Here is a 23,843-nt window from a genome sequence, read left to right as displayed (position 1 = left end):
GAAAAAAGAAGGCAGCAGCAGCAGCCCAGGATCGGGGGGGGGGGGGGGGGGGAGGAACCAGAAGGACTCTCAGGGTTGTTAATATATACTGTATAGTATGTATAGGTCGTTGCTACAGATAATTATATATTGGACTGTTAAATTATATTTTTGGAGAGTGTTACTTGTGACCAGGCGGTTGCCAATTAGGGCTAGTTTTCATTTTTGTTATTTATTATTTATTCATTTTTTGTTTATAAAATAGGTCATTGTTATTTGTGTTGTTATAATATTGTGTAAAGGATGCACAATGTACTGTGTTGGTTGACCAAAACTTTTCAATAAAATATTTAATTAAAAAAAAATAATATGACAACATGCACCTTGTTATGTTCCCTGATCAGAGCCCAGATCTTGAGTGGCGGCGATCCGGTTAGGGACCAATAACGGATTAGCGTGTTTAGCGTAGATCAAGTTTTAGATTCAAGATGCTTACTAAATGAATAAAACCACAAGATTCCGTGGGTTTTGAACAAAAATAAGCTTCACTGTGCAAGTTCAGAAAGTTAAACAATTTACAATATCAACTTTATACTTTAACCTAAGTTTCGGGTACATGTGAATTTGCAAGCAAACAGGTCAAATATACCACACTAAAGACTAAATGCCAAAAGCAACCAAACCCAATTCCAAGGATTTCTGAACAACCCACCCAGACAAGATCTTCAAAGGTGGAAATTGGAAACCCGCAATTTTGGACATTAAGGGCAATTTAGCATGGGCACTCCACCTAACCTGCACATCTTTGGACTGTGGGAGGAAACCGGGGCACCCGGAGGAAACCCACGCACACACGGGGAGGATGTGCAGACGCCGCACAGACAGTGACCCAAGCCGGAATCGAACCACGGACCCTGGAGCTGTGAAGCAATTGTGCTATCCACAATGCTACCGTGCTGCCCACCTCATTCCCTTTGTCAACCTTCATCAACATTTCAATTCGACAGCACAGCCTTTTACAAATCTATGCTCTCCTTAGTTCATAGATCATAGAATTTACAGTGCAGAAGGAGGCCATTCGGCCCATCGAGTCTGCACCGGCTCTTGGAAAGAGCACCCTACCCAAGGTCAACACCTCCACCCTATCCCCATAACCCAGTAACCCCACCCAACACGAAGGGCAATTTTGGACACTAAGGGCAATTTATCATGGCCAATCCACCTAACCTGCACATCTTTGGGCTGTGGGAGGAAACCGGAGCACCCGGAGGAAACCCACGTACACACGGGGAGGATGTGCAGACTCCGCACAGACAGTGACCCAAGCCGTTCACTCAAACCTCTCCATGATGTTTTTCCCCCTGATTTATTGTTCTTAAAACTTTCACTTGTGTAATTTTAAACTAACTGGTTGCTCGAACTGTCCTTGCATCCTTTCTTGAATAATGGTGTTACATATGCTACTGTCCAATTAATAATGCAAGGCATTGAGCCTGCTCTGCTATTCCGTCTGATCAGGGCTGATTTTGGGCTTCAACTCCATTTTTCCACCCGCTCCACATATCTCTTGATTCCCTGAGAGATCAAAGTTTGTCCTTCCCAGGCTTAAATACATTCATGCACAACCCTCTGAGGAAAAGAATTCCAGAAATTCACAACTGTGAACAAATTGCTGCTCTTCGCAGACCTAATAATTGACCCCTTATCCCTTATGCTTCATCTGCCGTAAGAACGAAGAGCAGGAATAGCCACTTCAGTCCCTCAAGCCTGGTCTGTCATTCAATCTGATCATGGCTGATCTCTCAGCCTCAACTGCACTTTCCTGCCGGTTCTCCATAGCCCTTCAACCCATTACTAATTAAAAATCTGTCTGCCTCCTCAAAATTTCTCAATGTCCCGCCATCCACTGCACTCTGTGGGAGTGAATTCCACAGATTCATGAAACTTGAGAGAAGTAATTTCTCCTCATCTGTTTTAAATCTGATGCCCCTTATCAGAAAACTTGACTATTCGAGCTAAATTTCCCCACAAGTGGAAGCATCTTCTCTACGACTACTTTGTCAATATCTTTTATCATCATATATGCCTCAATTAGATCCTCTCTCATTCATCTTAACTTGAGAGAGTTTAGGCACATCTCTCTTCATAAGACTAACACGGTGGGCAGCACGGTAGCACAGTGGGTAGCACTGTTGCTTCCCAGCTCCAGGGCTCCAGGTTCGATTCCCGGTTTGGGTCACTGTCTGTGTGGAGTCTGCACGTTCTCCCCATGTCGACGTGGATTTCCTCCAGGTGCTCCCGTTTCCTCCCACGAGTCTTGAAAGACGTGCTGTTAGGTCATTTGGACATTCTGAATTCTCCCTCTGTGTACCCGAGCAGGCACCGCAATGTGGCGAGTAGGGGCTGGTCACGGTAACTTCATTGCAGTGTTAATGTAAGCCTACTTGTGAGAAGAAGGATTATTATTATAACCCCTCAACTATGGAATGAATCCAGTGAACCTCCTCTGAACTACTTCCAATGCAATTACATCCCTCCTCAAGTAAGGGGACCAGAACTGTACACAGTACTCCAGATGTGGTCTCACCAATGCACTTCCCTACTTTTATACTCTATTCCTTTAGCTATAAAGGCCATAATTTCCATCAAATATGGACCAGTGGACTGGTCCATATTTAAGAACTCAGCAACCAACTTAAATGAGTATGCCACCACCGTCACAAGACTTCATCAGCAAATGTGTGGATGACTGCATGCCAAAGAAAGCAGCACGTATGTTCCCCAACCGGAGTCCATGGCTCAATCGCGAGATTGACTCCCTACTGAAGGACAGATCTGAGGAGTTCAAGGCAGACGACCCTGACCTATACAAGAAATCCTGGTACGAACTCCGCAAAGCCATCCGAGATGCCAAGAGAGAATATCAAACCAAGCTAGAGTAACAGACAAACTCTCGGCGGTTGTGGCAAGGACTAAACAACATAATGGGCTACAAAGCGAAGCCAAGCAGTATCTCCGGCAGCAGCGCACCCCTACCCGATGAACCAACAATGGCCGCTGTCGAGTGCCCCCACTCACCCATAGCCACCATCACAGCTTCTGAAGTCACCTCGGCCTTCCTGAAAGTGAACCCTCGGAAGGCGACGGGAACCCTGGTCGTGCACTCGGCCTGTGCGGACCAGCTGGCAGAGATCTTCACGGACATCTTTAACCTGTCCCTACTCCACTCCGAGGTCCCCACCTGCTTCAAGAAGACCACCATCGGTGCCAAAAAAGAACAGGCAACGTGCCTCAATGACTACCGTCCGATGGCCCTGACTTCAGTCGTAATGAAGTGCTTCGAGAGGTTGATCATAAATCGCAATCACCTCCATACTCCCAGAATGCCTTGATCCACTGCAATTTGCATACCGTCGCAACCAGTCCACAGCAGACGCCATTTTCCTGGCCCCACACTCATCTCTAGAGCACCTCGACCACAAGGACTCCTACATCAGACTCCTATTTATTGACTACAGCTTCGCCTTCTGCACCATAATCCCAGCCAAGCTCATATCAAAGCTCCAAAACCTAGGACTTGGCAACTGGATCCTCGATTTTCTGACCAACAGACCACAATCAGTAAGAATGAACAACAACACCTCCTCCACAATAGTCCTCAATACCGAGGCCCCGCAAGGCTGCGTACTTAGCCCCCTACTCTACTCCCTGTACACACGACTGCATGGCAAAATTTGGTTCCAACACCATCTCCAAGTTTGCTGACGATACAACCATACTGGGCCAGATCTCGAATAACGACGAGTCAGAATACAGGCGGGAGATAGAGAACCTCGTGGAGTTGTGTAGCGACAACAATCTCTCCCTCAATGCCAGCAAAACTAAAGAGCCAGCTGGTCATTGACTTCAGGAAGCAAAGTACTGTACACACCCCTATCAGCATCAACGGGGCCGAGGTGGAGATGGTGAGCAGTTTCAAATTCCATGGGGTGCACATCTCCAAAAATCTGCCCTGGTCCACCCACATCGACGCTACCACCAAGAAAGCACAACAGCGCCTATACGGCCTCAGGAAACTAAGGAAATTCGGCATGTCCACATTAACCCTTACCAACTTTTACAGATGCACCATAGAAAGCATCCTATCGGGCTGCATCACAGCCTGGTATGGCAACTGCTCGGCCCAGGACCGCAAGAAACTTCAGAGAGTCGTGAACACCGCCCAGTCCATCACACGAACCTGCCTCCCATCCATTGACTCCATCTACACCTCTCGCTGCCTGGGGAAAGCGGGCAGCATAATCAAAGATCCCTCCCACCCGGCTTACTCACTCTTCCAACTTCTTCCATTGGGCAGGAAATACAGAAGTCTGAGAACACGCACGAACAGACTCAAAAACAGCTTCTTTCCCACTGTCACCAGACTCCTAAATGACCCTCTTATGGACTGACCTCATTAATACGACACCCTGTATGCTTCATCCGATGCCAGTGCTTATGTAGTTACATTGTATACCTTGTGTTGCCCTATTATGTATTTTCTTTTATTCCCTTTTCTTCCCATATACTTAATGATCTGTTGAGCTGCTCGCAGAAAAATACTTTTCACTGTACCTCGGTACACATGACAATAAACAAATCCAATTTGCCTTCCATATTGCCTGCTGTACCTGCATATTTTGCGATTCATTCACTAGGACAACCAGGTCCTTTGAAGTTTCTTTAGAACATAGAACATAGAACAATACAGCGCAGTACAGGCCCTTCGGCCCACGATGTTGCACCGAAACAAAAGCCATCTAACCTACACTATGCCATTATCATCCATATGTTTATCCAATAAACTTTTAAATGCCCTCAATGTTGGCGAGTTCACTACTGTAGCAGGTAGGGCATTCCACGGCCTCACTACTCTTTGCGTAAAGAACCTACCTCTGACCTCTGTCCTATATCTATTACCCCTCAGTTTAAAGTTATGTCCCCTCGTGCCAGCCATATCCATCCGCGGGAGAAGGCTCTCACTGTCCACCCTATCCAACCCCCTGATCATTTTGTATGCCTCTATTAAGTCTCCTCTTAACCTTCTTCTCTCCAACGAAAACAACCTCAAGTCCGTCAGCCTTTCCTCATAAGATTTTCCCTCCATACCAGGCAACATCCTGGTAAATCTCCTCTGCACCCGCTCCAAAGCCTCCACGTCCTTCCTATAATGCGGTGACCAGAACTGTACGCAATACTCCAAATGCGGCCGGACCAGAGTTCTGTACAGCTGCAACATCACCTCCCGACTCCGGAACTCAATCCCTCTACCAATAAAGGCCAACACTCCATAGGCCTTCTTCACAACCCTATCAACCTGGGTGGCAACTTTCAGGGATCTATGTACATGGACACCTAGATCCCTCTGCTCAGCCACACTTTCAAGAACTTTACCATTAGCCAAATATTCCGCATTCCTGTTATTCCTTCCAAAGTGAATCACCTCACACTTCTCTACATTAAACTCCATTTGCCACCTCTCAGCCCAGCTCTGCAGCTTATCTATATCCCTCTGTAACCTGCTACATCCTTCCACACTATCGACAACACCACCGACTTTAGTATCGTCTGCAAATTTACTCACCCACCCTTCTGCGCCTTCCTCTAGGTCATTGATAAAAATGACAAACAGCAACGGCCCCAGAACAGATCCTTGTGGTACTCCACTTGTGACTGTACTCCATTCTGAACATTTCCCATCAACCACCACCCTCTGTCTTCTTTCAGCTAGCCAATTTCTGATCCACATCTCTAAATCACCCTCAATCCCCAGCCTCCGTATTTTTTGCAATAGCCTACCGTGGGGAACCTTATCAAACGCTTTGCTGAAATCCATATACACCACATCAACTGCTCTACCCTCGTCTACCTGTTCAGTCACCTTCTCAAAGAACTCAATAAGGTTTGTGAGGCATGACCTACCCTTCACAAAGCCATGCTGACTATCCCTGATCATATTATTCCTATCTAGATGATTATAAATCTTGTCCTTTATAATCCCCTCCAAGACTTTACCCACTACAGACGTGAGGCTCACCGGTCTATAGTTGCCGGGGTTGTCTCTGCTCCCCTTTTTGAACAAAGGGACCACATTTGCTGTCCTCCAGTCCTCTGGCACTATTCCTGTAGCCAATGATGACATAAAAATCAAAGCCAAAGGTCCAGCAATCTCTTCCCTGGCCTCCCATAGAATCCTAGGATAAATCCCATCAGGTCCCGGGGACTTATCTATTTTCAGCCTGTCCAGAATTGCCAACACCTCTTCCCTACGTACCTCAATGCCATCTATTCTATTAGCCTGGGGCTCAGCATTCTCCTCCACAACATTATCTTTTTCCTGAGTGAATACTGACGAAAAATATTCATTTAGTATCTCGCCTATCTCTTCAAACTCCACACACAATTTCCCATCCCTGTCCTTGACTGGTCCTACTCTTTCCCTAGTCATTCGCTTATTCCTGACATACCTATAGAAAGCTTTTGGGTTTTCCTTGATCCTTCCTGCCAAATACTTCTCATGTCCCCTCCTTGCTCGTCTTAGCTCTCTCTTTAGATCCTTCCTCGCTACCTTGTAACTATCCATCGCCCCAACCGAAACTTCACACTTCATCTTCACATAGGCCTTCTTCTTCCTCTTAACAAGAGATTCCACTTCCTTGGTAAACCACGGTTCCCTCGCTCGACGCCTTCCTCCCTGTCTGACCGGTACATACTTATCAAGAACACGCAGTAGCTGATCCTTGAACAAGCCCCACTTATCCAGTGTGCCCAACACTTGCAGCCTACTTCTCCACCTTATCCCCCCCAAGTCACGTCTAATGGCATCATAATTGCCCTTCCCCCAGCTATAACTCTTGCCCTGCGGTGTATACTTATCCCTTTCCATCATTAACGTAAACGTCACCGAATTGTGGTCACTGTCCCCAAAGTGCTCTCCTACCTCCAAATCCAACACCTGGCCTGGTTCATTACCCAAAACCAAATCCAACGTGGCCTCGCCTCTTGTTGGCCTGTCAACATATTGTTTCAGGAAACCCTCCTGCACACACTGTACAAAAAACGACCCATCTATTGTACTCGAACTATATCTTTTCCAGTCAATATTTGGAAAGTTAAAGTCTCCCATAATAACTACCCTGTTACTTTCGCTCATATCCAGAATCATCTTCGCCATCCTTTCCTCTACATCCCTAGAACTATTAGGAGGCCTATAAAAAAACTCCCAACAGGGTGACCTCTCCTTTCCTGTTTCTAACTTCAGCCAATACTACCTCGGAAGAAGAGTCCCCATCTAGCATCCTCTCCGCCACCGTAATACTGCTCTTGACTAGCAGCGCCACACCTCCCCCTCTTTTGCCTCCTTCTCTGAGCTTACTAAAACACCTAAACCCCGGAACCTGCAACATCCATTCCTGTCCCTGCTCTATCCATGTCTCCGAAATGGCCACAACATCGAAGTCCCAGGTACCAACCCACGCTGCCAGTTCCCCTACCTTGTTTCGTATACTCCTGGCATTGAAGTAGACACACTTCAAACCACCTACCTGAACGCTGGCCCCCTCCTGCGACGTCAAATCTGTGCTCCTGACCTCTATACTCTCATTCTCCCTTACCCTAAAACTACAATCCAGGTTCCCATGCCCCTGCTGCATTAGTTTAAACCCCCCCAAAGAGCACTAACAAATCTCCCCCCCAGGATATTTGTGCCCCTCAGGTTCAGATGTAGACCATCCTGTCTGTAGAGGTCCCACCTTCCCCAGAAAGAGCCCCAGTTATCCAAAAATCTGAAACCCTCCCGCCTGCACCATCCCTGTAGCCACGTGTTTAAATGCTCTCTCTCCCTATTCCTCATCTCACTATCACACTTCAGATAATATATTGCCTTTCCATTTTTCTGACAAAAATGGATGACCTCACACTTATATACGTTAAACTCCCATCTGCCAGATTTTGGCCACTCACTTAACCTATGTATATCCATTTGTAAATATCTTATTTCTTCATTGCAACTTGCTTTCCCACCTATTTAGTTTCATTTGCAAATTTGTCTATAGCACCTTCTATCCCGACATCCAAGTCATTCATATGATAGAATTTACAGTGCAGAAGGAGGCCATTCAGCCAATCAAGTCTGCACCAGCCCTTGGAAAGAGTACCCTACTCCCATGCCTCCACCCTATCCCTGTAAACCTGTAATCCAACCTAACGTTTTGGACACTTGAGGGCAATTTAGCATGGCCACCTAACCTGCATATCTTTGGACTGTGGGAGGAAACCGGAGCACCCAGAGGAAGGCCATGCAGACAGTGACCCGAGGCCGGAATCGAATTCGGGACCCTGGAGCTGTGAGGCAGCAGTGCCAACCACTGCCACCGTGCCGCCTAATATATTTTGTAAATAGTTGGGGCCCAAGGACTGAACCCTGTGGCACCCCACTAGTTACTATTTTGCAGCCAGAAAAAGACTGCCTTCTGTCAGTTAGCCAGTCTTCTATCAAAGCGAATAAATTACCCCAATCCCATGTGTCTTGACCTTTTGTGCGGCACCTTATCAAATGCCTTCTGGAAGTCTAGATACACCATGGGGTGGCACAGTGGTTAGCACTGCTGCCTCTGCACCAGGGACCCGGGTTTGATTCTGACCTTCAATGACTGGAATTTGCACATTCTCCTGTGTCTGCGTGAGTTTCCTCTGGGTGCCATGGTTTCCTCCCACAGTCCAAAAATGTGCAGGTTAGGTGGATTGGCCATGCTAAATTGCCCCTTAGTACCTCAGATGTACGGGTTCGGTTACGGGGATAGGGTGAAGGATTGGGCTTGGGTGGAGTGTATGGTATTCTCTAAGTCCTGAATAAAGATTGTAGACTTCCAGTTAACACAAATACTTTATTCAATGGGTTTGTTCTGTTTCCAGGGCTTAACTAGATATAATACAGTCAAGAGGTATCACCAGTAAATCTAAGGTAAACTGCCTATGCTGAGCTGTCTCTGTGTGCTGCTGCTCACTAGCCCTGTGCTTCTGAAAGAGGCGGATCCTCCCTTGGGCTGGACCCTTTATACCCATCTCTGATGCTGCCCTTTAGTGATGCTGTGGCTGTTACATCTGTCTGTAGTCCCTGGTGTATGTGCAGATGTATGTACATATGTACAGGTCACTAGATTCCCCCCCCCCCCTTTCATTGGACATGTTTTCTAGACTGGCCTCAAGAAAACTGTACATAACCAGTGGTGAGAATATGAAAATGATAAAAGTAATACAGAAACAATTAACTGTATTGTGAGTCCATCGTGAGAAAAGTTCATATTCGTCTTGTGTGTGTGTGTGTGTGTTGGTGACGTTACAAATCTAGCCGGTCGGGTGCCTTACGGCTTCTGCTGGAGCGTCTTAACGGTGGTAATAGGGATGATGGTTTGATGTCATCAAGAGTACTGTCTGGTGTTGTGTGGCGAGGAACGTCCTGTGGACAAATGGACTCAGTCAAGTCCAGTGAGAAATACTGCCGTTGTAGGTCGAATCTCTTAATAGATCACCGGCGGTGACTGAGGATTTGACAATGTAGGACCGCGGTGGCTCCTGCCTGATCACCGTGGCTGACTCAGACCATCCGCCTTCTGGCTCCCTGATTCTGATGGTGTCACCTATTGTCAGTGGCTTGAGTGGGATCGCATGTTGATCGTAGCATAGTTTTTGTTTGGAGCATAGTGCCCGCATGTCGTCGAGAACTGGTGCGTTGCCGGGGTCTCGGAATTGCTTTGCCGGTAGGGTTGTCCGGATGTCTCTGCCGAAGAGTATTTGCGCTGGCGACAGTCCTGAACTCAATGGGGTTGCTCGGTACGATAACAGAGCTAGGTTGATGTTGGAACGTGACTCGGCTGCTTTGCTGATGAGTTGTTTAATGATGTGGACACCTTTTTCCCCAGTTCCATTTGATTGCGGGTAGCGATTCTGTGTCGCACACTTGTCTGACCTCGACTTTTTCCTGTGTTTGTGGTGTTGATTCTGTATGTCATCATTCGTTAAAGCTGTTTTGCTCGTTTGTTCTGGAGCAGATGTGAATTTGTGAGATTCTTTATCATGCCATGGCATGTTTGTAATCTTGTCATTGTTTCGCAGTGTGCTGTGGCATTGTCCCTCACGTGCAGAGTTCTACCATGTTGTATAGGTCACGGTTTCATTGTTGTCCTTTCTGTCTTTGTTGTTTTCGTTGTCGTTCTTGTTGTTGTCGTTCTTCTTTTTGTCGCCCTTGTTGATTCTGTTTTCGTTGTTTTCGCTTTTATTCTTGTTCTTTTTCATGTCGTGCTTGTTGTTTCTGGGATTCTTCTTGTTGCTTTTTTCGTTCTTGTTGCGCTGCATGTTGTTTTTGCTGTTGCTGTTGTTCTTGTTTCTGCTGTGCTTCTTGCGGTTTTTGTTGCGCTCAGTGAGTGTGCCATGTGGATGATTTGAGTCATTGTCACGGTTATTGGTGTCCATGTCCTTTGTGGTCTCTGCTACATTGAGAGTTTCTTCTTGAGAATTGTGAGAATGATCTGATGTTGCATTGATGTTGTGACATCAGTCATTTGTGGTGGATTCGATTTCTCTTCTTTGCTTCCTTGGTATTCCTCTTCTAGAGTCATTTCTGGTTCACTTGAATCATCATTGATCTCTTTGTGCTCCTTTTCTGGAGTCAAAATCTTCACAATTTTATCTTGTTGTGGGTCGTGGTGCTCCTTTTCTGGAGTCAAAATCTTCAGGATTTCTATTGACGTGGTCTCTCTGGACTCTTGGTGCTCCTCTTCTGGAGTCAAAATCTTCAAGATTTCAATTGATGTGGTCACTCTGGATTCATGAGTAGCCGTCCTTTGAGTAATGAGTGCTTCTGTGCAGACGAGCTGAGATATGTCAGCCTCGTTGTGATGCTGCACATCCGGTATGAGAATTGTGATTTCTTCGTCACTTGTCTCACATACAGTGGGTAGACATTCAGTGTCTTCTTGTTGGTTAAATGAGCTGGGTAGTTGTCATAGACTTCTTCTGTTAGCCATCTCCCAAGATGAAATCTTCGTCTGAGTCGTAGGACCATATCATCTTCTAGAGCGGTACTAACTGCTTGTTCCAGGGTGTTGTGACAGTTATTTTCAACTGCTGGTGTCAGTTTGGGCATTGTTCTGTCTTTTGAGGCAAGAAAATTGGATTTTGCAGCTTTAAATTTTGTCTTGTTCATTTTCGGCATTTCCCTTTTAAGTGGGCGTAGTCCTGGTCCTCTGACGTCATGATGCTCGTGATGTCATGCGTAGGACTCGATTGCCCATGCGCACACCGAGTTTCCTGTACTGTGCGCTCTTTTCGCAACTGAGCATGTGCGGCTCCTTTCTCAAGATGGCTGTCGCTCAGAACCTCCGCCTTCCTCCGGTTCAACTCCGCCTCGTGGTGAGTGTTCGCGCCATTTTTACCGATTTTGTTTTCTAAATGATGATTCTGTGTTTGTAGAGACTTACAGTACTGATTTTGTTCACAGCCGTGTGGTATTAACTTGAGATTTGTAATAAAATCAGAGATGGGCCCTCCGTTTCACTGACGGGTTAAATCTTTCCAGCATCTCACCAGCCTGACTGTTACAGCGGTCATCAAATGTTTTGAGTATAACGTGTTGTCCTCACCTTCTCAGTAATTAAAGCAATTATAGATTTCTCTAGCTTCATGCCCTCCTGTTGAGAGTAGTAGGGCTATTTTTGTTGCGTCAGAGGCAGTGCTTAAATCATTAGCTGTGATAAATATTTGGAACAGCTGTTTAAACATTTTCCAGTTATAACTTAAATTACCGGCTGTTTCCAGCTGCCATGGAGTTCCAACAAGTTCCATCGAATCAGTTAGTCGGCGAGGATCCATTTGCTGCGAAGTCTTCCACAGTCGAATTCCGGTTTAGGTTTTTCTTCTCTTGCTGGTGTCTAGCTAGCTTTCTGAAATCACTCCTGGTATCATATGTTATTCTCTAAGTCTGAATGAAGATTGTAGACTTCCAGTTAACACAAATACTTTATTCAATGGGTTCGTTCTGTTTCCAGAGCTGAACTAGATATAATACAGTCAAGTGGTATCACCAGTGAAGCTGAGGTAAACTGCCTATGCTGAGCTATCCCTGTGTGCTGCTGCTCCCTAGCTCTGTGCTTCTGAAAGAGGCGGATCCTCCCTTGGGCTGGACCCTTTATACCCATCTCTGATGCTGCCCTTTAGTGATGCTGTGGCTGTTACATCTGTCTGTAGTCCCTGGTGTATGTGCAGATGTATGTACATATGTACAGGTCACTAGATTCCCCCCCCCCCCCTTCCATTGGACATGTTTTCTAGACTGGCCTCAAGAAAACTGTACATAACCAGTGGTGAGAATATGAAAATGATAAAAGTAATACAGAAACAATTAACTGTAACATCCCACCCCAACCAACACATACACATTTCTCAAGCCCCTCCATCTCTCGCTGATCCCGCCTAAACTAAATTAAACCAACGTTCAATCCCTAACCCAACTTCCCCCCGCCCCCCCCGCTTTATTGTATCTGCTAAAAGTTTAGTTTTCCCCGAAGAAGTTGATAAACGGCTGCCACCTCCGGACGAACCCGAACATTGATCCTCTCAGGGCGACCTTAACACTGAGAAACCCCCGTTTCGGGGACTCCGAGGCTCTCCAGGATAATAGGATCCGTGTCCGAGCTACCAAGGAGGCAAAGGCCAAAACGTCAACCTCTCCCGCCCCCTGGACTCCCGGGTCTTCCGACACACTAAAAATCGCCACCTCTGGACTCGGCGCCATCCTCGTTTTTAGCACCTTGGACATGACATCGGCAAATCCCTACCAGAATCCCCTAAGCTTCAGACATGCCCAAAACATGTCCTCCACCCCAAAAAACCTGCTCATCCGGGCCACCATCATGTGTGCTCGGTGAACCACCTTGAATTGAATCAGGCTGAGCCTGGCACATAGAACATAGAACAATACAGCGCAGTACAGGCCCTTCGGCCCACGATGTTGCACCGGAACAAAAGCCATCTAACCTACACTATGCCATTATCATCCATATGCTTATCCAATAAACTTTTAAATGCCTCAATGTTGGCGAGTTCACTACTGTTGCAGGTAGGGCATTCCACGGCCTCACCACTCTTTGCGTAAAGAACCTACCTCTGACCTCTGTCCTATATCTATTACATGATGAGGACGTATTGACTCTGCTCAGAGCATCCTCCCACAGACCTGCCTCTAGCTCCTTACCCAGCTCATTTGCGCTTTACCTCCCCTATCTGGGTTCCCTCCCACTCCATAAGCTCTTTATTAATTTCTGAGATCTTCCCATCCCCCAGCCCCATTCTAGAGACTATCTTATCCTGTATCCTCTGTGGTGGTAGAAGCAGAAAGGTCAAGACCTGCCTTAGGACAAAGTCCCTCACCTGCAGATAGCGAAACCCATTCCCACCCGGCAATTCAAACTCCTCCTCCAGATCCTCCAAACAGGGAAAGCTCCCGTCGATAAACAGATCCTCCAGCCTCTCAGTACCTGCTCTCTGCCACCTCCTGAACCTCCCCGGGACAAACCAGTGATTGCCACAAATTGGAGCCCACACTGACGTTCCCTTCACTCCCATGTGCTTCTGTCACTGCCCCCAAACTCTCAGAGCCGCCCCCACCACTGGGCTTGTGGATACCGGGCCGGCGAGAACGACGGCGGTGCCATTACCAGTGCTCCTAAACTTGTGCCCCTACATGATGCTGCCTCCACCTGCTCCCATACCAACCCCTCCCCCACTACCCACTTCCTGATCATGGCTATATTTGCCATCCAGTAGTAATTCCTAAAGTTAGGCAGTGCCAACTCTCTTTGCCCCCCGGCTCCGCTCCAACAGCAGTTTCCTCACTCGCGGGGTTTTACCCGCCCACACAAACCCAGAGATCACCGCATTAACCCACTTAAAAAAGGCCTTTGGTATAAAAATAGGGAGACACTGCAAAACAAACAAAAATCTCGGGAGAACCGTCACCTTTACGGTCTGTACCCTTCCCCCAGTCACAGCGGGAGCTTGTCCCACCTCCGAAAGTCCTCCTTCATTTGCTGAACTAACCGGGCCAGATTTAATTGATGTAGCTGCTGCCATCCCTGGGCCACGTGGATTCCCAAGTATCGAATACTCCCTCCCACCACTTTAAACGGCATCTCCCCCAGCCTCCTCTCCTGCCCCCTCACCTGTATCACAAACAACTCACTCTTACCCATATTCAATTTATACCCCGAGAACCGGCCAAATTACTCTAAGATCTGCATAATCTCCCCCATCCCCCCTAAAGGGTCAGAAATATTCAGGAGTAGATTGTCCGCATACAACGAGACCATGTATTCCACTCCCCCCTGGACTAGCCCCTTCCAGTCTGTTGACGCTCTCAGGGCCATCGCCAATGATGCTATAGCCAAGGCAAACAACAGTGGGGAGAGTGGACATCTCTGCCTCGTGCCCCCGGCTCAGTCTGAAATAGTCCAAACTCAACTGGTTCGTCCGCACACTCGCCACCGGTGCCTGGTACAGCAACCATACCCAGTCTACAAAACCGTACCCAAACCGCCCAGGACCTCCCACAAATACTTCCACTCCACCCGGGCAAAGGCCTTTTCCACGTCCAAAGCAACCACCACCTCAACCTCCCTCCCCTCGGAGGGCATCATGATGACATTCAAGAGCCTTCTAACGTTGGCTGTTAACTGCCTGCCTTTGACAAATCCCGTCTGGTCCTTCCCTATCACCCCCGGAAAACAATCCTCTATTCTCGAGGCCAAAATCTTGGCCAAAGATTTGGCGTCAACATTCAGTCGGGAGATTGGTCTGTATGACCCACATTGTTGTGGGTCCTTCTCCCGCTTCAGGATCAATGAAATCGAAGCCTGTGACATTGTTGGGGTATCCGTCCGGTCCCAGGGCCTTGCCCGACTGCATGGCCTCCAATCCATTTGCTACTTCCACAATCCCAATCGGGGCCACCAGCCCCTCCACCAACACTTGGAAACTCCAAACCCTCATCCCCTCCACCCCAGCTGGGGGCTCCGACTCGGACAGCCGACTGTAAAATTCCCCCCGGGTCCAAAATAGTGTTTTCCCCCCTCTATCCTTCACTCGTCCTATCTCCCTGGCCGCCTCCCTTTTCCTGAGCTTGTGTGCTAACATCCTACAGGCCTTCTCCCCTCACTCGCCTTCCTCAACTGCCCCACTGCCTTCCCTGTGGCTATCAGACCAAGCTCCATCAGCAGCCTCTGTAGCTCCTTCAACTGCTCCTTCTCCGTGGCCTCCGAGTACCTCCTGTCCACCTGGAGAATCTCTCTAACCAGATTGTCCATTTCTGCATGTTCCACCTTCTTCCTATGAGCCCGCACCAAAATCAGCACCCCCTCCCCCCGCTCCCCCTAACAACTGCCTTCAATGCCTCCCACACCATTGCTGCCGAAACCTCCCCTGTGTAATTAATTAATTAATTTTATAAATTTAAGAGTGCCCAATTCATTTTTTCCAATTAAGGGGGAACTTCGTGTGGCCAATCTACCTACCCTGCACATCTTTTTGGGTTGTGGGGGCGAAACCCACGCAAACACTGGGAGAATGTCCAAACACAACATGGACATGTCGTGTCTCACTAACTTGATAGAGTTTTTCGAGGAGGTCACTAAGATGATTGATGCAGGTAGGGCAGTGGATGTTGTCCATATGGACTTCAGTAAGGCCTTTGACAAGGTCCCTCATGGTAGACTAGTACAAAAGGTGAAGTCACACGGGATCAGGGGTGAGCTGGCAAGGTGGATACAGAATTGGCTAGGCCATAGAAGGCAGAGAGTAGCAATGGAAGGATGCTTTTCTAATTGGAGGGCTGTGACCAGTGGTGTTCCACAGGGATCAGTGCTGGGACCTTTGCTCTTTGTAGTATATATAAATGATTTGGAGGAAAATGTAACTGGTCTGATTAGTAAGTTTGCAGACGACACAAAGGTTGGTGGAATTGCGGATAGCGATGAGGACTGTCGGAGGATACAGCAGGATTTAGATTGTTTGGAGACTTGGGCGGAGAGATGGCAGATGGAGTTTAATCTGGACAAATGTGAGGTAATGCATTTTGGAAGGTCTAATGCAGGTAGGGAATATACAGTGAATGGTAGAACCCTCAAGAGTATTGAAAGTCAAAGAGATCTAGGAGTACAGGTCCACAGGTCATTGAAAGGGGCAACACAGGTGGAGAAGGTAGTCAAGAAGGCATACGGCATGCTTGCCTTCATTGGCCGGGGCATTGAGTATAAGAATTGGCAAGTCATGTTGCAGCTGTATAGAACCTTAGTTAGGCCACACTTGGAGTATAGTGTTCAATTCTGGTCGCCACACTACCAGAAGGATGTGGAGGCTTTAGAGAGGGTGCAGAAGAGATTTACCAGAATGTTGCCTGGTATGGAGGGCATTAGCTATGAGGAGCGGTTGAATAAACTCGGTTTGTTCTCACTGGAACGAAGGAGGTTGAGGGGAGACCTGATAGAGGTATACAAAATTATGAGGGGCATAGACAGAGTGGATAGTCAGAGGCTTTTCCCCAGGGTAGAGGGGTCAATTACTAGGGGGCATAGGTTTAAGGTGAGAGGGGCAAGGTTTAGAGTAGATGTACGAGGCAAGTTGTTTACGCAGAGGGTAGTGGGTGCCTGGAACTCGCTACCGGAGGAGGTGGTGGAAGCAGGGACGATAGTGACATTTAAGGGGCATCTTGACAAATACATGAATAGGATGGGAATAGAGGGATACGGTCCCAGGAAGTGTAGAAGATTGTAGTTTAGTCGGGCAGCATGGTCGGCACGGGCTTGGAGGGCCGAAGGGCCTGTTCCTGTGCTGTACATTTCTTTGTTCTTTGTTTGACAGTGACACAGAGCCGGGATCTGTAGCCACCTGGGTTGGCCAAGTCCCGATTTAAAATGGAGAACAGCAAAGGCTGAAGGGAAATTCAGCCAACACAGGCAGAAACTAGCAGGTGCAAGTTACTGTGTATTAAACTCTGCAAAAGCCCAGACAGCATTGATACAAGCAGCCATCTGCATAATGTAGCAGCCATCTACATACTAAGGAGCGACCCCCGGGAACAATCGAAACATTTGGGATAAACAAAGCCAAGCCAGACTCCCTGGCGGCAGCAGGAGCCAACACAAAAGAGGTTAATGGACACCTCGAGACCGCCCATCGATCAGGGAACCGCTCTAGTATTGGAGAAATCGAACCAAGCGATTGGAGCGAAGTCCAATCACTTGGAACCAGGTACAGGGTCCGCCCCGAAAGGCGGGAAGTCCCTGGGGACTATAAAGTTAAGCCCCCAAGTTCAAATCGTTCTTCTTGACCGGGTCACTCAGCAACGCGAACCAAACCTTGACAGTGACCGGTGCAGCTGCCGCCGATATCCAGTAAGTCTTAAGTCAACGCTCGCTACGAGATACGCGCTCCTAGCTACCAATCCGTACCAACTTCGAATCCCGCAGACTCAGAACCCGAACAAAAGGCCATTTGTTCCCCTGACCTGGTGGGCCAGTCTGAAGCTAAGTGTAGGCCTGTTAGTTGTAGAAGTAGCTTAGAAGTAGAATTTGTGCATGAGTAGCGATTACCGTGTATAATAAATGTGATTTGATTTGACTTTTACTAATCGGTGTATTGAGTTATTGGTCATTACTTGAACTTGAACCTTGTGGCGGTATCATAAAGATACCTGGCAACTCGAGAGCAAAGGTTATAAAACAGCCAATTGAACCAACCAAACGTTAGCAACAGATCGAACCTGGGACCACGGTGCCGTGAGGCAGCAATGCTAACCACTGAGCCACCGTGCTGCCCCCCTTGTCATTTATCTCCAAAAAGGTCTGGATGGCCTCCCTCACCCGTCCACACACTTCCTCATCCGCCCGCACACTTCCTCGTCCGCTAACAGTCCGACATCCAATCTCCATTGCGGGCGCTGACCTGCCCTCCTTGCTCACCCATAGATCCACCCAGTGTGGGGCATGGTCCGACACAACAATCGCCAAACACTCAACATCCACCACCCCTGCCAGCAAAGCCCTGTTCAAATCGAAAAAAAATCAATCCGGGAGTACACTTTGTGTACATGGGAGAAAAAAGAAATTTTCTTCACTCTTCGTCATCCGAACCTCCATGGATCTCACCCCCCCATCTGTTCCATAAACTCCATTTGTTCCTTCGCCGGGCTGGCACCCCCCATGTCCTTGAACTCGACTGATCCTACCTCGAATCTATAAACGTATTGAAGTTTCTCCCCCCCACCACCCCCCCGGTGATCAGTTTATGCGAGCCCAGGTCAGGAATCTTCCCTAATACCCGCCTCATGAACTCTGCGTTGTCCCAGTTTGGAGCATAGCCGTTCACTAATACCACCGGCATCCCCTCCAGCTTCCCACTCACCATAACGTACCTATCCCCCCCCCCCCCCCCCCCCCCCCCCCCGAGTCCACCACTATGCTCCCTACCCCAAATGACACCCATTTATTAATTAAGATCACTAACCCTCCCTAGTTTTAGAGTCTACCCCCAAATGAAATACCTGCCCAACCCACCCCTTCCTCAGCCTAGTCTGATCCACTACCCTCAGGTGCGCCTCCTGTAACATTGCCACGTCCGCCTTCAAACGCTTCAAATACGCGTACACGTGAGCCCTCTTGACCAGCCCATTCAGCCCTCTCGCGTTCCATGTGATCAGCCTGGTTGGGGGTGCACCCCCGCCCACCCATAGCCCTTCTTAGGCCAGCTTCCAGCCCGCGTCCCGCGCCTCCTCAGGCCCGCCCTCGGGTGCCCACCATCATCGACTCCTAATCTGTCCCCAAGCGCCAACCCCTCCCATGTCAGCAGATCAATCCCCCGCCCCCTCCCCCCACCTGCCCCTCCAATAACAAAATAATCCCAACCCCCTCAACAAACTGATCACCCGCTTGCCCACCACTGCGCTTCCGCGAGCTAGCCTGCTCAGCTAGCCTGGTAGTCCCCACCCATGACGCCAAGCATCCTACCCCCCACTGATCTCTCTTTTTTTTTCCCCACCCCCCACCCCGCTCGAACATACATATGCTAAACATCACAATCCACAACAAACACAAAGAAGAAAATTCCACCCACCGTCCCCCATTAAGAACAAAGTTAACCCGCATACAAAACTGAGCAACGGCCCCAAATTCAGTGGAAAACAAAACTTACAAATCCCAACGTGAAAAGGAATTAAGCAGCATAACAAGAACACAACTACTCGCCCCCAAGTTCAATGTCCTCCATCATCTGCCAGTCCCCTGTCCTTAACAAAGTTCATCACCTCATCTGGTGATCCGAAATAAAGTTCCTGGCTCTCATAAGTGATCCACAAACGCGCTGGGTACAGCATGCTGAACTTCATCCCCTTCTTAAAGAGGGCCGAATTCATCTTATTGAAACTTTCTCTTCTTTTGGCCAGTTCCGCACCTAAATCCTGGTAAATACGCAGCTCATTGCCTTCCCATATGCAGCTCCTCATCTGCCTGTCCCACCTCAAGTTCTGCTCCTCGTCCAGGAACCGGTGCATTTGTATCACCATCACCCTCGGCAGCTCATTCCTCAGCGGCTTCCTCCAAGCGCTCTCTGTGCCCTGTCCACCTCCAAGGGTCGAGCAAACGCATCTTCCCCCAGCAGTTTCTCGAACATATGAGCCACGTATGTGCCTGCATCCAAACCCTCGCTGCCCTCCGGAAGGCCAACGTCTTCAGGTTCTCCCTGCGCGACCTGTTCTCCAAATCCTCCACTTTCTCTAGCAGCCTCTTCTGATGGTCCTTCATCAGCACCATCTCCACCGCCATTGTGGCTAGCTGCTCCTCGTGCCCAGCAACTGCCTCTTCCATCTTCTGGATTGCCTGTCCCTGGGCTTCCAATTTCTGCTCCACACGATCAATCCCTGTCTTAATCAGATCCAGGTATTCTTTTCTTTGCTGAGCAAATCTCTCCTGGAGAAAGTCCACCAGCTGCTCCATTGACCACTGGGCCGGCAATCCCACTCCCTGACCCTCCGCCATATTCTGCGCTGCAGACTCCACTCACGTCTTCGACTGTCGATCTCTCCTGTTCAGATCACTTCTGGTCCACGAATCCATACACTGGTGGGGAATCCTTCTCTACTTCACCAGTCTCCTCTACTTCACCAGTCTCCTGTTTAGTCGGTCAGATCCACTGTAAATCGTGGGGGCAAAGGTCCCAAAGATCCACCGCGAGCGGGAGCTACCAAATAAGCGACCACGCATTCCATGGCCCCCACCAGAAGTGAGGCAGGTTTTTTTTAACCACACCGATAGGATCCCCATTATCCATTTGGCTTGTTACATCTTCGAAGAACTCTTGTTGCCCGCTCACTTAACACATCTATATCTATTTGCAGCCCCCTGTATCATCCTCACAGCTAACATTTCTACCTCACTTTGTATCATCATTACTCTGTCACTTTGTAGAAGTTATGATATAAATTGCAAATAAGGCCCAACAGTGATCCTCTCTCATAACACTCCACCGGTCACAGCCAACCAACTTAATGTCTCATAATGTCTTTGCTTTCTATCTTAAACATTGCTCTATCCATGCTGATGTATTACTTCTAATCCGTAAGCCCTATCTTGCCTTTTATCCTTGGTATGGAACCTTATCGAATGCCTTCTGGAAATCCAGTACATCAAATCTATTGGTTCTCTTTTATCTACCCAACTGGATACATGCTCCAAAAATTAATAAGTTGTCAAGCATAGAATCCTCTGACACCTTCCCTGTTGGTAAAGAGGTTTGGAGGAATATGGTAAGCCCTACATAGAATTTACAGTCTATGTAAATTCTATGTAAGCCTTTCTACTGTATGCACAGCCACCTCTGTCAGAAGCCTGGAATCCAAATTGAGATGACTTACCGGCCCTAGGTATGGCCAGACTTTTCAGTACATTCACCTCTCCCGTTTTCACCCTTGTACTATCTCCGCCTTTCCAAATATTTTCTCAGCATCCTCTACCTTAATAAACACCAATTTAAAATACTCATTAAGTATTCAAGTCTTCATTGTCCCTGATAGGCCCCAATCTGCCTCATACTGCTCTTTACATTCCTAGTTACATTTTTTTATCTACAACTTTTTTCTGTTTCATCATAATCTCGTCATCCAAGCCTTTGGTTTCCTTGCATTCCAACAAGGGCAAATAGCATCGAGCTTGTACCTGAATCATCTCTCTTAAAGATGTCATCACTTTGAAATGAGCCCACTACCAATTTAGACATTCTATATAAATTTTGCTTTTCTTCAATGCCATTTCTAAACCTTATGAAATGATAATCACTCTTACCAACTGTTCCTCCACAAAAAACCTGGCCCGCCTCATTTCCCAGCACTAGATTTAGCAATACTTCCTTTCTAGTTGAGCTAAGAACATATTGACACATTTCAGAATTTTTTCCCCCTCCTTCCTCCTCCAGTAATTAAGTAAAGTCACCATAGTCCCAGATGACCACAGGCAGCTTTCCCCTTTGAGGGGGGAGAGCTGACTAGTGGTGATATAACCTGAGGATTACCACACCTCTGGTGAGGGGCAAGGTTGAGAAGGCAGGGCCCAGCCGGTACGGGAATTGAACCTGCTGTTGGCCTTGCTCTGCCCAGCAGTCCAGCCAACTGAGCTAAACCAACCCAAACCGATCCCCTTTTCTAGCATTGTCCCAACTGATATTTGGATAATTCAAATTCCCGCAGCAGCATCTTTCGATCTTCTTTTCCACATTTTTGGAATCTTCCTGTAGATTTACACCTCTAACTCTTTGTATTTGGAGCCCTAAGGAATAGTGTGATCAGACACTTTTTTTCTCTCAATTCTAAACAAATTTATCCTGTCCTTGCTCCCTCAAGGACATCCCCTCTTTCGAACACTACACTGCCTACCCACCTCTCTTCTTTCCTTCTCTATCTTTTCTGAACACTTTATATCCTTGCATAGTTCTCACTATTTTTAAGTCATGTTGCCATTATTGTCACTGCATCATATTCCCATGTGGCTGTTTGTACCACGCTCTGCCAGATTCAGGTAGAGTTCTGGCCGATGGGCTTTAGGAAATTAATCCAGAAGTTTCTGTGGCAGAGCTGGAGGGTGGGTGGATTCATTTGAATAGGGTTGAGTTGGGCATTGGTTGAAGCGAGTGAGCAGGGTTGAGTTTGTGGCAGTGGAGTAAAGTGTGTGGAGACCCAAGCATGAGGCAGGGACAAAAAAAAGAAAATATAGATTAAAACACACAGTTGCAGTGAGGGGAGGGGGAAGAGAAGCTGGAATATACAGTAGAATTTGGCATTGAGAGAGTAGCCTGCAGTCTGGATAATTTGTAAACAACTGCATTTTTCGGTCAGATAGCTAGTACTGTCAGTTGAAGTTATTTATCCACCTTTCCTGGTTTTCAGTGACTGATGTGTGGACTCAATGAAACAATTCTCGAAAATTAAATATGCCTGACATTGTGAAAATAATCCTTATTGTATCATTCTTCATGAAGCACACTGTACTTTTCTCAGAAGCTTCACATACCATATCAACAATTATATTTTATTGCTATGCTTTTTGTATTTTGTTTTGCTTTTGTCTTCAAAAGGTCATCAAAAAACAGCTTCAAAAGTGACCAGAGGTGTTAGTCCTACTTTCCCAGAAAACTACCAGAAAGATAATCAAACTTTGCTGCTCCAGGTACATTTTGAGTTTCCACACTGTGATCCAGACTCTGCTGCTGTATGTCTGTAGGAAGCTCTTGTAGTTTTTATAAAAACTGGCAAGTCATGCTACAGTTGTATAGAACCTTGGTAAGGCCACACTTGGAATATTGTGCGCACATTTCTGGTCGCCACACTAATAGAAAGATGTGGGGGCTTGGAAAAGGTGCAGAGGAGTTTTACCAGGATATTGCCTGGTCTAGAGGGTGTTAGCTATGTGGAGAGGCTGAATATACCCGGACCGTTTTCATTAGAACGACAAAGGTTGAGGGATGACCTGACAGAGGTCTACGAGATAATGAAGGCCACGGATAGAGTGAATGGGCATGCAGGGTGGAAGGTTCAGTCAGTAGGAGGCATTGTTTAAGGTCCGTGGGGCAAAGTTTAGAGGAGATGTGCGAAGCAGGTTTTTTACAGAGGGTGCTGAGTGCTGCCAGGGGAGGTTGTGGAAGCAGATACATTAATGCCGTTCAAAAGGCATCTCGACAAATACGTGGATAGGATGGGTATAGAGGAATGCGGCACTGGGAAACGCTGAGGGTTTGGCCAAAGGTGGTATCATGACCGGTACAGGCTTGGAGGGCCAAAGGGCCTGTTCCTGTGCTGTATTGTTCTTTTATTTTTGTTAAGTCCTTGAGGGAGGGAAGTATCCAATCCTTACCTGATCTGGCTTACATGTGGTTGACTCTAAACTGTCCCCTCTGCAATGAACTAACAAAACACTCAATTCAAGGGAAATTAGGAATTAGCAACAAATGCTGGCCCAGCCAATGGCACTCACATCCCATAAAATAATAAAAAAAGAACAATGTGCCACTGCATTAAAAAACATTAATATTTGTTCTGAGTTAATTCAGTTTGCAGGTGATCACAAAAGAGTATAAATTTCTAGACCAGCTGCCCGGGATTCTTACTGCACTGATTGAAGATGTCTATTCAACAGTTGCTCATATCTGGCAATCGGGCCTAGATGTCGCCCCTCAACACTCCTATTAACTGCGCTTCTACAAATTTTCTTCATTTTTCATCTTCAAAGTGACCTCTT

General features: G+C 47.4%; 1 protein-coding gene across 4 annotated transcripts in view; it reads left to right on the top strand.

Annotated features, from left to right (window-relative positions):
- ccdc77 (coiled-coil domain containing 77) overlaps positions 1-23,843 on the top strand; it is a 182,593-nt gene that overhangs the window by 71,742 nt on the left and 87,008 nt on the right. For all 4 annotated transcript variants that reach the window (XM_072484198.1, XM_072484199.1, XM_072484197.1 and 1 more), the window contains one exon: positions 22,684-22,775. In XM_072484198.1, coding sequence (XP_072340299.1) covers positions 22,684-22,775 — 92 coding nt within the window. The remainder of the gene's footprint in view (positions 1-22,683; positions 22,776-23,843) is intronic.

Source organism: Scyliorhinus torazame, chromosome 19, assembly GCF_047496885.1.
Source record: "Scyliorhinus torazame isolate Kashiwa2021f chromosome 19, sScyTor2.1, whole genome shotgun sequence".
NCBI lineage: Eukaryota > Metazoa > Chordata > Chondrichthyes > Carcharhiniformes > Scyliorhinidae > Scyliorhinus > Scyliorhinus torazame.
This window is presented reverse-complemented; position numbering and strand designations above follow the sequence as displayed.